Source organism: Halteromyces radiatus (genome assembly GCF_025201355.1).
Source record: "Halteromyces radiatus strain CBS 162.75 chromosome Unknown BX664scaffold_1, whole genome shotgun sequence".
NCBI classification, from domain to species: domain Eukaryota; kingdom Fungi; phylum Mucoromycota; class Mucoromycetes; order Mucorales; family Cunninghamellaceae; genus Halteromyces; species Halteromyces radiatus.
Genome location: NW_026251687.1, coordinates 911,643 through 927,170, shown reverse-complemented (window position 1 = coordinate 927,170; position 15,528 = coordinate 911,643). Strand labels below are relative to the sequence as shown.

The following is a 15,528-nucleotide window of genomic DNA, read 5'->3' as shown; positions in this document are numbered from 1 at the left end:
AACGCAATCGAAAGAGAACTGGATGGAAATCCCGCCTAAAAGAATTTATGACAAACCTTTATATGGTAATAATTTCTTTATTCCTATTCCCTACCTGTGGAACGTCACTAGAGAACACAACCATAGTAAAGATGATTCCATAAATAGTAAGAAAAAGTCTTCAAACAAGGTTTAATATTTCAATGAGATTAAAAAAAAAAAAGTGATCCTTTAATAAAAGAAAATGGTACAAAGTAATAATAATAATAATAAATAATAATGGTAACAGTAATAACAATAAAGGATATAACAAAGTAATATTCTACATATGATAACAAACAGCTAACTTTCACCATCCGGCTTGATCCGTTGTATTGTTTGTGTCGCTGTGGTTGGTGTACTTGGAAGGTCATTCAGGTCAGGCTTTGTTGTACCAGAAAAGGAGGTAAAGGTCGATTCGGTAACGCCATGAGACATGGAAGACATTGGTCGAGTAGTGAGTCCATTAGCTAAAGCAATAGATCCTAAAATAGTCGCAGACAATGGCCGATCCATATGTGAACTATGCATACTGGTGGACAAAGAGGTGAGTGTGGCTGATCGTGTTGCTGGAGAGCCATGACTATCAAGTATTACTGTTGGATCATCCGTTGGTGATTCGATAAAAACAGGATCTTCTTCCATACGTAATCGAGGATCTGCTGTATCAATGACAAACTGGTCATTAGGTCGTTTTGATGGAAGGAATTTCTTGCCATCATCCAAATTACTGGTTCGCCGGAATCGGAGAAGGTATACGACAACGCCAACTAGAACAAACTAAACACCAATAGAATAAAAAAAAAAAAGTATACAGATTAGACGCACACACAAAAAAAAAAAAAAAAAAGAAAGCAGTTGTGACTTACGGCGCCAACAATGCCAACAACCAAACCAATAATCATAGCTGTTGTCCAAAAAGTAGTACCATTATATGTTATTTTCCATGCCCAAGTTGTAGTATCCAATATATTCACATCAGCTCGATAACCATTGCTCTCATCCACACCAAACATGATGAAAAGATCAGTATTATAAAGTACCGCTACAAAAAAAAAAAAAAAAAAAAAAAAGAATATTAGTTCCAAATCCTTTTTTTTTTTTCTGTAGGATCATTACAACTATGACCATAGAGTTGACCAGATCCAATAGAGGTTGGTTTGTTTGGTTCGGCATGAACATCAATAGGAGTCCATGTAAGAGAGGTAATATCCAAGATATAACAAACATCAAGTACTGTTACTCGTCCATTAAACCGACCTAAACAAATATAAAGCAAAAATAAATAAATAAAAATACTATGATATATAAGTGACTTACTTCCAGTATCATAAACTCCACCATACAATAGAAGTTGTTTTTTTTGAGGTACTAATCAATATAAAATAAATAAATAAATAATCAACATATATATATATAATTTCATCCATTCTCTTACAATAAGTCAAAGTAAATGCTCTACGTTGTGAAGGTATGGTGCCTTTAGTTGTAACTTGTTGCCAAGTATGATCGATAGTGTCAAAAATCAAGATTTGATCCATAGGTACATATCGTCGACTATTGGTAATATTTGTATTGACTTGATTGCTATCGATGGTCATTCCTCCTATAATATACATCTTGTTATCTTCCGTGATCGCCGCTCCATGATCGGCAGTGACATTATATTGAGTTGGTATTGCTAAGGATATCCACTGCCAGGTCTATATCAACAAATAAAATAAAAAGGATCATCATTGATTAGTTAAGACAGGGCAGGATAGTACGTTATTATTACCTTTGTATCTAGTCCATATATATTCGTTGGTAACCTGACATGGGTAAAGTTTGCTTTATCATTGTAAAATCCATCAAGTACATATGTTTGATTATCCATGGGTCTATAAAACATGATTAAATAATAAGAATAATAAGAATAATAATAAAGAAACTGATAACTTACATGAGTCCACCATATGACCACATGACCCCTTTACTATCCATTAAAGCTGAAGATGCAAAGCTTGAAAAAAATATTAGTTAGTATCCTACTTTTTCTTTTTTTTTTTTTTCATCATTATGCTTACCTGCTTGGCATAGAAGAAGAGTCCATAGGTATGCTTGTCCAGGATTGATTAACAGGAGCATATATTGTTGTGACGTTTTGAAGAATGGTTTTCCCATCAGAGTTACAGTTCCCCATGGTCATGATATATCCAGAAGTATTGTCTGCCAAAGTTACCAAGTCATGACCCCATCTTCGTTCCACTATATAATCGGTTGGTGGATTGATCTTCACCCAATCTGTAATGGGTTGATTGACAGTAAGACTTGTTGTAAGATCCAAACTGAAATGGTCATCATAAATGTTGTAACTTCCTTCTGAGGCCGAATTTTTACCACCACCAAAACAATATATTTTTGTGTCTACTAATGTGCATGCTTTATAAGAATATAAAAGAATGAAAAGAAAGTAAGGAAAAGAAAAGTGTTAAAATTAAAGCAAGCAATCGGATTTTCAATCATACCTGTCCATCACTTACCAGAACGATTTCGATCTCTAACGCTATAAGTTGCTATTATACAAACGGTGAAAAAAGAAAAGAAACATATCAGTATTCTCATCGTATCTATACGTATTCCTTTCCAAAAACAAAAAAAAAAAAGAAAAAAAAAAAGGTGCTCAGTTGAAGAATTCGATTTATAAACAGAACGTATTTTCTCGTTTTATGCAATATGCAGGCGCCTCAAAAGGAGAACATATCAACAAATGAAAGCGAAATCTTTTCTAAGGGATTTTTTTTTTTAAAAAAAGGAATTAACATCATCATCGTTTTGGAAATCCTAGTATTTTCAATAGATGAATAGAACGTTTATACTCTTGTTTCTCATATTGGATGAAATAGTTACTCAGATAATTGTTACCGTAAAAAAAAGAAGTTCCTTTTTTTTTATGAACTTGGCGAGGATACAAGTCTCTTTTTATTGAGATGTAGATCAGCTGATCTACCTTTTGTTTACAATCGAATCATTTCATTCTTTTTGGATTTTTGCTGTCAATCCATTGTCAATCAATACAGTTTCCCTTCTTTACTAAAAGAAGAAAAAAAAAAGTATAACAAAGACCGACCGATATTGTGATATAAGGAAGAATTCTGCTATTTCTGCCAATTGATGATGATGATGATGATGATGATGATGATGGTGATGGTGATGATGATGGTGATGATGATGATGGTGATGATGATGATAATACAATGTTGCATTATGCCATCTACTGTGGTAAGGCGTATCATTTTGATGATATCAATCTCGTGGTAAGTTCAAGTGAACATGCAAAGTTGAAACCATGTGATTACCATTTTAGGATTGATTTTCCAAGTTCAGAATTGTTTATTTGAATGGCCCAAGTTCTACTTTCTTTTGTTATTCTGAGAAGATTTTCCGCATACGTGGATCGCGCCAAAAAAAAAAAAAAAGTAAAGAGGTGTGATATCTTGCTTCAAATCAAACATTGATAGGCGACATGGACAAAATTCATGCTTGGAAAGTACCTTTTTCTTACTCCGATTTCTTCATCCCAAGCCACTAATTTTTTCGGCCTTCCCCTCTCTCTTTTTTTTTTTCCCTTTTCTCTTTTTATCTTTGTCGTTTTCGTTGTCATACCATATCATGGGCAAAGTTAGCAAATCTACTGTAAAGTTCCAAAAGAACAAACTCAAGCAAACCATTGAACGTCGAAAGAAAAATGCAAAACTCAAGCAACAGATCAAACGAAGACAAGAAACCCGACTTCATGGTCACGGTCATAAAAGTAAGTGTAGTTGGCTAATATATATATATATATATATATTTACTTATTTTACTTTTCATTTTTGTAGAGTCTTCTTCCACTGAAACAACATCTATTGTGGAACAACCAGAAGAAGAAACCAAAGAGTAAGTCAAACAAAAGATAGTGATCATCTAGCTTTACAATTCTAACCCCTTTCTCTGAACGGAATCTCTGATAATTTTTTTTTAATAGATCTCAAGTTATTGATAATGTGGATACCTATTTTGCTAACTATATATTAAACGGTGAAGAATCATTGGATTTGGAAAATGATGAGGTAAATAGGATTATTAGAACTTTGGAGACTATCGGAAACTCATATATTTTTTTTTTTTTACAGGAGCAAGATGTGAATGCTCTTGATGCTTTTGAAGCAGTACAAGATGAAGAAGCGATTGAAAGAGAAATGGAACTCGACTTGGCCAATGAAAATATGGAATCATCATCAGACGAAGAATCCGATGAAGAAATGGAACTTAGTGACGACAATGAAAACGATGACGACGACGACGACGACGATGCGCAATTGATCACAAAGGTCATGTTACAATCTTGGACAAGGGATGCAGCAAAAAAGTCACCTCAAGCATTCAAGAATTTATTATTAGGACTTCGAGCTGTTGCATATGATGATTCTACTAGCAAAAACACCTATCGTATTAACAGCAGCAAAGGTATAATGACTTAATTATTTGAAAAAAATAAAGACAACCTTGATTGACTTTACATTTTTCACTTTTTTATTTAGTTTACACCAAATTGGTCAAAGTTACTGTGGCATCAGCTTATCCTATCTTCAGTCAACACCTTATTGTCAATAAAAAAGTACGACATCCAGCAAAAACTCGATTTTGGACAAAACTGGAACGTGTGGTACGACTCTTTTTGAACAATGTGGTAAGATTCCTTCGTGATTTGGACCAAGATGATATGTTGGTGGATATTCTGAATGAACTGGAACCGTGTGCAATGTATTTTGGATGTTTCCCCAACTTGTGCAGAGAATATCTTCGTGTAAGTTCATATATATATATATATATATATAGAAGAAAAAGGGAATAGGAAAATGATGATTTACTAATGATCTTTTTTTTTTTTTTTTTTTTTTTTTTTTTTTTTAGGTTCTTTTGGATCGATGGTCTGACTTTACACTGGCATCCGACACTAGATTAGTATGTTACAAGGCGATTCGTACATTAGCAACTAACGCAATAGATGCCAACAGCAAGCAAAACTTTTTACCTCATTGTCTCAAGGCTGTCTATCTAGTATATGCAAAAAAGGCTACCAAGGTGAATGAACATACTTTGGTACCTCTACAACAAATGATGGAAGAAGCGACTGATTTGTATACCATTGATCCTAAGCTCAGTCACGAACATGGTCATGTCTATATTCGTCAACTTGCTGATCATTTGAAACAAGCCAAAAAGTCGAATACAGTGGAAAGTTTCAAGACTATCTACACTTGGCAATATATTAGTTGTTTGGATTTCTGGTCAAATGTCATCGCAGTTACATGTAATCCCGAAATTGGTACGACTTCTCCTATGCAAGCACTTCTCCAACCTGTGGTAGATTTATCCCTTCATACTTTAAGGTAATAATAAAATTGATGAGAAAAAAAAAGGTAGTTTATTGATACATATATTGATATTATAGATTGAATCCTACTTCTCAATTCCTTCCTCTTCGTATACATATCATCCGATCTCTGGTGGCATTAATTGATTCTACAGGTTTCTATATTCCTCTGGCACCTTTTATATTCGAAATATTTGGCAATGAAATTTTCAAGGCAGGTGTAGAAAATAATGAATCACTAGATGATTTTGAATGGGAATATCATCTCAAGGTACCAAAGGTTTATCTCAACAGCAAAGTATATCAGGTATGAAACAATATATATATATATATGAAAGGATAACTTAATATTTTAATAATTTTATATATTTAGAATGCGGTCTATCGGGCAGTTTATGATAATCTTGTGGATTATTATGCATGTTTTGGATTATCCATTGCTTACCCTGAATTAGCCATTCCTGCAATCAGCAAGGTAAGGAGTAAAAACTAAGGGATGAATAATGTCACTGATATTAAATTAAATCTTTCCTTTTTTTTTTGTGTGTGTGTAGCTTAAGGAACAACGTGAGAAAATGCATGGATCGAGATTCGTCAAGTCCCTAAAGCAATTAATAGAAAAGGTAAATCAAATTTAAAGCTTGGATCATTACTAATATACTTTTATGTATAGATGGAAACTCATAAGAACTATATAGAACAAAAGCGTGCTCCTATTGAATATACACCTAGTAAATTGGAAGAAGTCACTTCTTTCCTTCGAAATACACCATTTGAACAAACTCCTTTGGGAAACTTTTTGAAAAAGCGAGCTCAACAACAATGATAGATCATCCTTGTTTTTTTTTTTTTTTTTTTTTTTTTTACATTTTTATATATTAGATTATAATGCATTTTACCTTCAATAAACAAATTCTCATTTTTTTTTTATTATTATTATTTTCCCTTTATATCTATACAAGTATTTAGAAAGTATTACGGTATGATGATAGTTTGAAATAACCGATGATGGCATTCATTGATGATATGCCTACAAAATAGATGGGTTGACAACTCGGATAAAGATAACGGGTATGCAGAGCTTTCTCCTTAAAACGAGAAATGGTTAGTTTGAATCGCCGGCTATGAACAAAAGAAACAAAAGGTTTTCCATTTTTTTTTTATTCTCTTTTTTTTTTTTTTTTTTTTTTTTTTTTTTCAAGACACTTTCCACAAGCTATTAGACACATACACACTCTTTTTTTTTTTTCTTACCTTCTTTCCTTCCTTATCATAGTATCTTCTTCTTCAGTAATGGTGTTTGATTATATTACAACTTTTTCACAATGTTTAGCGTTTATCACCATTTTACCTGTGACAGCCGCCATTGGCATCGACTTTATTGTGTATGTCTATAGAAACTTGAAGCAATTGATTCAACTTGATCAAAAATTGGTTGCTTGAACAAGATCATTCCCTCTCTCTATTGCCTATGGGTGTTCTTAAGGTTGCTCTCAAATAGGTAGGTACTTTTTATTATTATTATTATAATTATTATTGAAATACTGATACAGCTTTTTTCATTCGAACAAAGTGTATCATCCCCCCAAAAATGTCGAACCTTCATAGTTTTCTCCCCCAACGATTTGATTCCCCCACGCATATACACCTTTTTTCCACCGTATGATCATTTTCTATTTTATCCAGTCATTTATTTTTTGTCATATCTATCTATTTAATTATATTTTTTATCATATACAAATAAAAAAAAATCTATCTATCTACTATATATATAATTATATAACTTTATAAAGATGAACTTGTTGTATTTCCTCCAATTCATCTTCATTGATATCTTCAAACCATCCACCATCATAATTCAATTTGATTTCCTTCACCCAACCTTTCATCAATTTGTTTGATGATAAACCAGCTTCCTTGAGTTGTTCTTGTAATGAAGGCAAAGTGACCAATAATAATCCAGATTTTTTACTTGTTTGTTCACGAATATATTTCCAAATTTGTTGTTGAATAGGCAATTCACTGAAGAATTGAAACACGTTGTTCATGATCACCACATCTGCCTGTTTGCTTAAAAGTTCAGGTAATTGTTGAATATCTTTGCACTGGATCTATATAGAATAAATTAAAATATTAACTGATGTTCATCCTTTTCTCTTTTTGGTGACTTACTTCCACTCGATCATCCATTTTATATTTTCGAATCATATCCTTTTGTAATTCACAGAACCATTCATTAATTTCTACACCAATCAATCGTTTCGCCCTAGTAAACAAATGGCCCTGAATAATAATATATATATAGATTAAAATAAAAATATCATTCCATTTTTTTTTTTTTGGTAACTTACAGAGTACAAGACAGCACCTAACCTAGATCCAACATCCACCACCACTTTATCCTTAACTTTGTTGGCTAAAGCGACTTGATACAAAAATTGTAATTGTAAGACAGATGCCGAATGAGAGATGAAATCTTTTAAGAATACAAATTAAGAAAATCATTCAGTATCCATAACAATATACAGAGTTTATGACTTACTCAAAGGAGCCACATTACGAGATTGACAATCTAGACAATAATTTCTGGACATTTTGCCTTGATCACAAAGTTCATCCACATCCTCTTCACTAAATAAGAAACCATCCACATGAACTGTATTATTGTCGTTGAATCCAGAGAACTACATAAGTGTTTGATGAACCTTTTATTATTATTATTTATTTCTTTTTTTTTTTTATGCATTTTTACCTCTACAGTATTTGGAATCACAGTCTTTTCACCTGGAGCTTCAGCAGACATAGGTACCTTAGCACGTAAATCCTTGATCATACGACCCAACCGCATCATTTTCAGATCATTGACAGGTTGGAAACTACCATCGTGTTGTTCTACTTCCATATCTTCATTGGTGGCATCCTCGTGACTATGTTGATGAAGTTGACCATGATATTCATCTATATCAAAAAAAAAAAAAAGTGTCTAGTGAACATGTATATATAAAAAAAAAAAAAAAGAAAAAAAAAACTTTAATATTTACCCAAGGCAGATCGAGCAAAACTATCAAACTCATGGAATTGTTCATCGTTCAATTGAGCCAAGAGGTTCAAAAAAGCATCTTTTGACTTTTCAACTGTATCTAGTTGTGGTTGTTGATCGGCCATGCTGGATAAAAGAGGAAGTCAAGGTAAAAAGTTTTTTTTTTTTTTTATAAAATTTTCTATTTTAGTAAGCCAAAGAAAAAGAGAAAAACATTCCAAAAAACGAAGTATTTTTGTGTTCTTCAGAGTGAGCCTGCGACGGACATTGAATTGGATGGTTCCTGTTCTGTTTTCCTTTGTTGTAAACTTCTATCAAATTTGCTTTATTGTAAAAAAAAGAAAGAGCGTATATATATATAAAGAGGATTGTATAAAGGAAAGTGTACAAGAATAAGAGTAGATTGAAAAAAAAGAGAATATAAAAAAAAAAGATATCAAACTAATAACGAAACAAGTGGGTTTGATAAAGATATATAACAAGCTAATCAAAGTTCATCATGATCATGTCCTTGATCAGGTTTGGAGTTTTCTTCTTCTTGTTGTTCTTTGTTCTTTGTATCCTTGTCAGTGGCATTCTTTGTATCGTCAGCAGAAGAAGAAGATTTTTCAGTTTGGTTTGTATCCTTGGTATCCTTCTTCTTATTAACCTTGGGTTTCTTCTTGCGTAATAATTGCATCAAAGCTTCATCCACTTCCTTGGCCTTGATAGCTGCTTCCTTTGACGTCAAAACAGGATCATCCACAGGAGTAAGTGCTAACTGTAACTTGAGCTTTTCATCATTCCAAGCTTCAGCTGCTTTTGCCACAGAGAGTGCCTTTTCCAATTCAGCTTCTGTATGGTATTGCTCATCCTCAGGGGTCTTGCGAATGCCATCGATAAATGTTTGCACCATTTGTACACTTTTCAATACTTTTTGATTAGTGTCATCACGAACAAGATATTCTTCACGGCGATAAGTAATAGGGTCTTCCAATGATCTACAACAAAATAAATAATAAAAACATCAGATACCAAAGATACTACTAACCTTTATCAACTTTATACTTTTACTTACTTGAGAGAGTTCAATCGGTCTGAATAAGCTTTAGTGTCAGCATGTTCCCCTTCATCATAAAGCCAGTCAGAAGTTTCTGATAATTGTTCACGTAATTTTTCTTGTTGTTCTTCTGTGGAAACAATGGCAACTGTATCGTCATACAAAAATTCCAAAGTGCGATATACAAATGATTCCAGATTATTTTTGGCTTCTTCACGAATTTGTCGTTGTTTATCCAAAAGGTCCAACATTCTTATTCTATAGAAAAAAAAAAAAAAAAGAGAGTCAGCAATGAAACACATCATAATAATATCTTCAATATACCTTTTCTTAATCGTAAGTTTTTGATCAATTGATAATGGTTGAGGACCATCAACAATATACTTGACTTGAAGTTTCACTTTGGTAAGAACAGGTTCCTTAGTTGATTCCAATACTGTGGTAGAGTTTTTATCCGAATCAGTATCTGATACATTTGTTTCATTTCCTTGAGAGGTAACCTAATGAGAAAAAAAAAAAAAGATTCGTGAATAAGAATAATTATATTAGAAGCATTTGCTCCTCTTACTTTTTCAGTAGATTCACCATTATCAGCGGCAGTTTCCTTTTCATCCTTGGATCCAAAGAATGATTTGACTTTGTCTATAGCGTGAAATCGTTGTTAATATATCATTATCTTTTATCTTCTTACAATCTTTACCAGTGAATGACTTGTTAGAATCCGGAAGTTCAATATTGACATAAGCTTCAGGTACTGATAATAAACCAGAAGGTGACATTTCAAATACAACACGTACTTTTGGAGGAGTAGAGGCTTGCTTGATATCATCCTTGTATTTTTCAATAATGTCAGTCAATCCAGATACTTTGACATGAGCAATACGATCCAAGATGTCTTGACTACATAAAGTATATATAAGAATAAAATAAAATTAGTATATGTTTCTAGATCTATTTTATCGTTAATATCGAGTTCCAATCATTTTACCTTTTCTTTTCACCGGTGGCATATTGTAACTTGAATTCAAAATCTTCTAATCTTTTGAAGGTCATGGTCTTGCGAGCATTCAATGCATCGAATTCCTTGAATAACACAGTGTCTTCAAAAAAAAGAAAAGAAAAAAGATAAATATCAGCATCCTTTTTCAATATATTCTATATATCACATACCAACAGTATCACCAGAATCTGTATCATAGGTCACTTCAATAGGGAAAGATGTAATATCTTTGATCTTGATATCCTTGGTAAGACGGAATTGATTACTCAAAGAAGCGCCATGAAAAGCAGCACCCAAAACAGCAGCTTCATCTGCATTGACATTCTTTGCAATACGTTGACTAAATGGACAAAAATAAATAAACAAACAATTAGGATCCAATTACTGATTTGAACTCCTTTTTTTTAAATTCTTCTACATACGTTCCAACAATATCGATTAATTTTCTTTGAACAGAAGGAACACGGACATTTCCACCAACAAGAACCAAAGATTGAATATCATCCTATACATAGAAAAAAAATTAGAGTGGATACAAATGTTTTTTTTTTTTTTTGTTGTTGTTAATTCAAACTTACCACAGTCATGCCAGATTCCTTGAGAGCAGCTAAGATGGGACCAGAAACACGATCCAGAAGATCTTCACACAATGATTCCAATTTTTTTCTAGTGATCTTCATCTTGAAATCCTTTTCTTCATGTAATCCTTCAATAGAGGCCATTGTTTCGGTGTTTGCACTGAGGATTTGTTTAACTCGGGTGGCTTCTTTCAATAGTCTAGTCATAGCACCATGTGATTCATAAACACTAGTAGATACTTTACCCTTATATTGATCCATAAATCCATCCGCCAAAAGTTTTTGTAAACGTACATCGAACTCATGTCCACCCAAAGTACGATCAAATCCTACAGCCTTGACTTCCAGTTGAGGTGATGATTTCGTTCGTTTACCTTCCTTTACTTCCACATTGGAGAAAGATACAATAGATGCTACCGTTGATCCAGCACCCATATCGTAAAACATATGATATTCAGGGGTTGTTGTAAATTCGCGATTGATGGCGTAATTCAAAGCAACTGTAATGGCGTTTATAAACATAAAAATAAAATGTTGGAATAAATATCAATATATAAAATAGTTAAATCCTCTGTTTTTTTTTTTTATTGATCTTACCAGCAGTTTCATCATGCATCAAGGTTAATACATTTAATCCGGCCAATTCAGCAGCGTCAAGAATAGCTTGTCGTTCATGTTGAGTAGCAAATGGTGTCACCTAAAAGAAAAAAAAAAGAAAAAACTTCGTTGATAAATATACTTGTTTCTTCATTAGTATTGTATTCTTACCGTAATCACCACGTCCTTAACATCTTCACCAGCAGTATTAACAGCCTGTTGCTTTGCGTTTTGGAATTGGTAAGCGATCAGCTCTTCAACTGTCAAACGATCGGTATCGTTGTGAAGGAAACTGGGCATATTGCGAGAATCATCTAGTTGCATATCATTCACAAATCGATGTCGATATTCTTCAGCATGTATATCATCGTATGGTTTGGCCAAGATACTTTTCAAATTGAAGTAAGTCAAATGAGGAAACCGACCAGCCTAATAAAAAGTTAAAACATGAATTAAAAAAAAAAAAAAAGAAAGAATAAAAATATATTTAGAATTACCAAACTAACAGCATCAGAGCCATAGATACGTTCGTCGTGACGAATAGTAACAACAGATTGTGTTTTTCGTTTCGAGTCCTTGTTTAACGCCACATCCAAAGGCATACCAGGTTTGATAAGACCAACTTTGAACCATTCCGTACCGTAATCAATTGACATGACAGCGGCTTGGGTTTCCTGTAACAAGAACAGCAAAGCTGTTATATATACCAGTAAACCAATCCAACGAGAGGTCATGATGTTAAAGAAGAATAAAGAAGAGAAAACAAAAGAAAAGAAAAGGAAAAATACGTTGAATATTTTTTTTTTTTTCGTTCTTATTCCCATTTTAAAAACCTGAACTTGGCTCGCTTTCATTGGCTCAATGCTTTATTTTTTTGTATGTGCGCTCCATTCTCTCCCCCCCTTTTCTTTCAGGTCAACCACAGTCACTCCCCCAACTCACTAAAAAGTAAAAAGGATAAAACCCCGCTGCTTGTTCTCACTTTTCTTTTGTTACGAAATACTACGATACTTAACTTGAATGAAAGATATTGCGACAAGTGAAGGTAAATATATATATATATATATATATATAGAGAGAGAGAGAGAGAGAGAGATTGAATACATATAAAAAAGAAACTCATTCTGTTTTATTATCGACTTTTTTTTAGACGATTCCAATTTACTTGTTCTTATTATCGATACAAATCCATTTGTCTGGGATCTAATAGCGAAAGCGACACCTCCACTCTCACTTGACGATGCACTTCGACAAATCCTTATTTTTGTAAATGCACATTTGGCATTAAAATATAATAATAAAGTGGTTGTTATTGCAAGTCATGGTGGTCATAGGTAAAAAAAAAAAAAAAAAAAAAAGATATTTTTGTTTTGTTACTCAACTTCATTTTTTGATATGTGTAGCAAATTCTTATACCCTTTACCTCATCAAGAAGGATTAGTACCTCATGTTTTTAACGGTAGCTCAAAACGAAATGCAAATATGTATCCTCATTTTCAACTTGTCACGGAACAGATCGTCGAGGGTTTACAAGATCTACTCTCAGATACGGATATTTTACAAAAAGATAATTGTAAGTCAGGATATGATGTTTATTTATTTTATACTTAACTTGGCATTCTTTAGATACTTCATCCATGATTACTGGAGCTTTCTCTATGGCACTTTGTTGTAAGTGATATTGCATGAAATTACCAACAATGGAAATCACGGGGTATAGACTTTCTGTTTCTTTTTTTTTTCTTTTATAGATATCAATCGAATTATCAAAGTAGATGATTTAGGACATATCAAACCTCGTATATTGATCCTATCTGTATCTCCTGATGCTGCTCAACAATATATTCCTCTGATGAATTGTATCTTTTCAGCTCAAAAAATGGTAAAGACAATACTTTGTCATTCATATTCTTATATTTTGAAATAATTTGTAGGGGATTCCAGTAGATGTTTGTAAGATCCACAACGAACAAACTGCTTTTTTACAACAAGCAGCCAATATTACTAATGGTGTTTTTATTCATGTGGATGATTCTCAAGCATTACTACAATATCTTATGGTATGTACGATAAATAATAATAATTAAAAAAAAAGAAATTGATATTCATATTGTTTTTTTTATTATTATTATTTAGTTTGCCTTTTTACCGGAACGATATGCAAGAAACTATTTGAATTTGCCTAGTCAAGATCTTGTGGATTTCCGTGCTGCTTGTTTCTGTCATAAGAACATTGTTGATATTGGTTATGTCTGTTCTGTTTGTCTTTCCAGTAAGTTAAAAGTTCATGATGATTCTTCCTATTGACTTCTTTTTTTTTTATGTATTATAGTCTTCTGTTCTTGGACACCTGTATGTTCAACCTGCAAGTATGTCTTTATCACTAAAAAGAAATATTCTAGCCAATGATTAACCATTTTATCTTTTCCTTTTTTTTTTTTTTTTTTTTTTTTTTTTTTAGAACCAAGTTTGCTTTTAGACCCAAGATTGCTGGACGACCTACACCTAAAGGATCACCTGCCCCTTCTCCCAGTCCTTCTACTCCCTCATAGTATAGTCATCATAGTATATTACCATTCATGTATATAATAAAATAAAAAATCATCATTTCAACGAACCATGTTTTTGAAGTTTCTGTTTGTGTGTGTTTGGCCGATTTTGATTGGCTAGCTTTAAAAAGGGGATATTTTATGAGGCGGTGCTTTATTTTTCTAGTTGATACTTTTTTTTTCCTCCCTCTTTTCTTCTCTTTCTGTTTTTCTTTTTATATTTAATTCTTAATTATTATATTATATAGAAACAAACATGAGTCACGTACATGGACCTGGTTGTAATCATGGTAGCGGCGGTAATGGTCAAGTACAAACCATCAATATTTCTGATGCCAATCTAGCTCCTCCTTTGTATAAAGGAATTGCCAACTTTTTACGAGATGAAAAGAAATCTGGAATGAAACAAAAACAAGGTGTATTCAATGGCAAGCGTGTGGATTATTTTAAAGGTAAATTGATAAATAGAAAGAAAAAAAAAAGTGTTCTTACTCGTCTCATCTATATATATTTTTTTTTGATGTCCAATAACAAATTAGGCAAACAAGCTGTGAATGCATTATTGAAGGAAGGATTCGCCAAGACGTTACCCAAGGATCAAAAACAACCTACGGAAAGAACAGATGCCGTGGCGATTTTGAATGAATTAGGACGACTTGGATTTATATTATGTGTAGAACGAGGAGATCCTATCAATGGCAAGCATACACCTCGCGTTTTGCGACCTTGTAGCGTGCAGGAAATGAACGAATCAGGTTATTATCTTTGGGTATGGGAAGGATCTCAATTACGTGTGTATCTAGGTGCTATTGGTATGGTTGGTGCTATTCTTACAGCCGTCTTGTTTCCTTTATGGCCAGATATCTTGAAACGTGGTGTATGGTATCTTAGTGTCGGTACATTAGGCTTATTGGGTGTCTTCTTTGGTATTGCTATTGTCCGTTTGATCTTGTTTATCATCACCATGATTATCTTACCCCGTGGCTTTTGGCTTTTCCCCAATTTGTTTGAAGATGTTGGTGTCATAGATAGTTTCAAGCCTTTGTATGGATGGGACGAACCAAAGAAAAAGAAGAATTCATCATCATCAAAAGCAGCTTCATCATCATCATCATCGTCATCGAAAACTGGATCCACAACAACAACGGTAGAAGATGTCAAGGAAGATTGAAGAATATCAAGGGAGTTGGAGGTCAGTTTTTTATATATATCCATATATATTATACAACATATTATAGTTTCGGTTTAGTTTAGTTATCAAAAAATAAAATAACTATTTATTTATAACATAATTGTGGAAGATTACAAA

At 33.0% G+C, this 15,528-nt stretch overlaps 6 protein-coding genes across 6 annotated transcripts; 3 read left to right on the top strand and 3 right to left on the bottom strand.

Annotated features, from left to right (window-relative positions):
• Positions 1-321: 321 nt before the first annotated feature.
• On the bottom strand, positions 322-2,889 carry BX664DRAFT_344936 (uncharacterized protein; the record flags this gene model as incomplete). Its single annotated transcript, XM_051547491.1, has 10 exons — positions 322-798; positions 888-1,063; positions 1,138-1,278; positions 1,339-1,389; positions 1,457-1,721; positions 1,796-1,898; positions 1,961-2,020; positions 2,085-2,439; positions 2,541-2,573; positions 2,877-2,889. The coding sequence occupies 10 exons, from the start codon at positions 2,887-2,889 to the stop codon at positions 322-324; spliced, it is 1,674 nt and encodes a 557-aa protein (XP_051404374.1).
• A 780-nt stretch (positions 2,890-3,669) lies between these two features.
• Positions 3,670-5,909, top strand: BX664DRAFT_363096 (Noc2p family-domain-containing protein; the record flags this gene model as incomplete). Its single annotated transcript, XM_051548358.1, has 8 exons — positions 3,670-3,811; positions 3,879-3,936; positions 4,025-4,109; positions 4,173-4,506; positions 4,581-4,846; positions 4,954-5,432; positions 5,495-5,723; positions 5,790-5,909. The coding sequence occupies 8 exons, from the start codon at positions 3,670-3,672 to the stop codon at positions 5,907-5,909; spliced, it is 1,713 nt and encodes a 570-aa protein (XP_051404373.1).
• Positions 5,910-7,025: 1,116 nt separating this feature from the next.
• Positions 7,026-8,650, bottom strand: BX664DRAFT_7036 (uncharacterized protein). The gene is made up of 6 exons (XM_051549700.1): positions 8,458-8,650; positions 8,169-8,374; positions 7,959-8,100; positions 7,768-7,892; positions 7,589-7,699; positions 7,026-7,527 (listed from the first exon to the last, which is right to left on the bottom strand). The coding sequence occupies exons 1-6, from the start codon at positions 8,579-8,581 to the stop codon at positions 7,192-7,194; spliced, it is 1,044 nt and encodes a 347-aa protein (XP_051404372.1). The 5' UTR covers positions 8,582-8,650; the 3' UTR covers positions 7,026-7,191.
• A 293-nt stretch (positions 8,651-8,943) lies between these two features.
• Positions 8,944-12,326, bottom strand: BX664DRAFT_309835 (heat shock protein 70 family; the record flags this gene model as incomplete). Its single annotated transcript, XM_051542529.1, has 12 exons — positions 8,944-9,436; positions 9,514-9,753; positions 9,820-9,995; positions 10,064-10,137; positions 10,187-10,395; positions 10,484-10,595; positions 10,666-10,835; positions 10,918-11,000; positions 11,074-11,573; positions 11,671-11,770; positions 11,842-12,099; positions 12,168-12,326. 12 exons carry the CDS (start codon positions 12,324-12,326, stop codon positions 8,944-8,946), a joined length of 2,574 nt encoding a protein of 857 aa, XP_051404371.1.
• Positions 12,327-12,630: 304 nt separating this feature from the next.
• On the top strand, positions 12,631-14,287 carry BX664DRAFT_319605 (TFIIH subunit Tfb4/p34). Its single transcript, XM_051542971.1, has 9 exons — positions 12,631-12,715; positions 12,821-13,004; positions 13,074-13,243; positions 13,297-13,341; positions 13,422-13,552; positions 13,605-13,730; positions 13,807-13,942; positions 14,003-14,039; positions 14,132-14,287. Exons 1-9 carry the CDS (start codon positions 12,691-12,693, stop codon positions 14,220-14,222), a joined length of 945 nt encoding a protein of 314 aa, XP_051404370.1. The 5' UTR covers positions 12,631-12,690; the 3' UTR covers positions 14,223-14,287.
• A 114-nt stretch (positions 14,288-14,401) lies between these two features.
• Positions 14,402-15,509, top strand: BX664DRAFT_288491 (translocation protein Sec62-domain-containing protein). Its single transcript, XM_051541798.1, has 2 exons — positions 14,402-14,671; positions 14,792-15,509. Exons 1-2 carry the CDS (start codon positions 14,476-14,478, stop codon positions 15,388-15,390), a joined length of 795 nt encoding a protein of 264 aa, XP_051404369.1. The 5' UTR covers positions 14,402-14,475; the 3' UTR covers positions 15,391-15,509.
• Positions 15,510-15,528: the final 19 nt, after the last annotated feature.

Coding starts and splice junctions, on each gene's coding strand:
- BX664DRAFT_7036 (XM_051549700.1), bottom strand. CDS start 8,581: ATGGCCGATCAACAACCACAACTAGATACAGTTGAAAAGTCAAAAGAT. Junction 7,893..7,958: donor TCGTAATGTGGCTCCTTTGA/GTAAGTCATAAA, acceptor TATTCTTAAAAG/ATTTCATCTCTCATTCGGCA. Junction 7,528..7,588: donor AAATGGATGATCGAGTGGAA/GTAAGTCACCAA, acceptor TATTCTATATAG/ATCCAGTGCAAAGATATTCA.
- BX664DRAFT_319605 (XM_051542971.1), top strand. CDS start 12,691: ATGAAAGATATTGCGACAAGTGAAG. Junction 13,342..13,421: donor TTTCTCTATGGCACTTTGTT/GTAAGTGATATT, acceptor TTTCTTTTATAG/ATATCAATCGAATTATCAAA. Junction 14,040..14,131: donor CCTGTATGTTCAACCTGCAA/GTATGTCTTTAT, acceptor TTTTTTTTTTAG/AACCAAGTTTGCTTTTAGAC.
- BX664DRAFT_288491 (XM_051541798.1), top strand. CDS start 14,476: ATGAGTCACGTACATGGACCTGGTTGTAATCATGGTAGCGGCGGTAAT. Junction 14,672..14,791: donor GCGTGTGGATTATTTTAAAG/GTAAATTGATAA, acceptor TATTGAAGGAAG/GATTCGCCAAGACGTTACCC.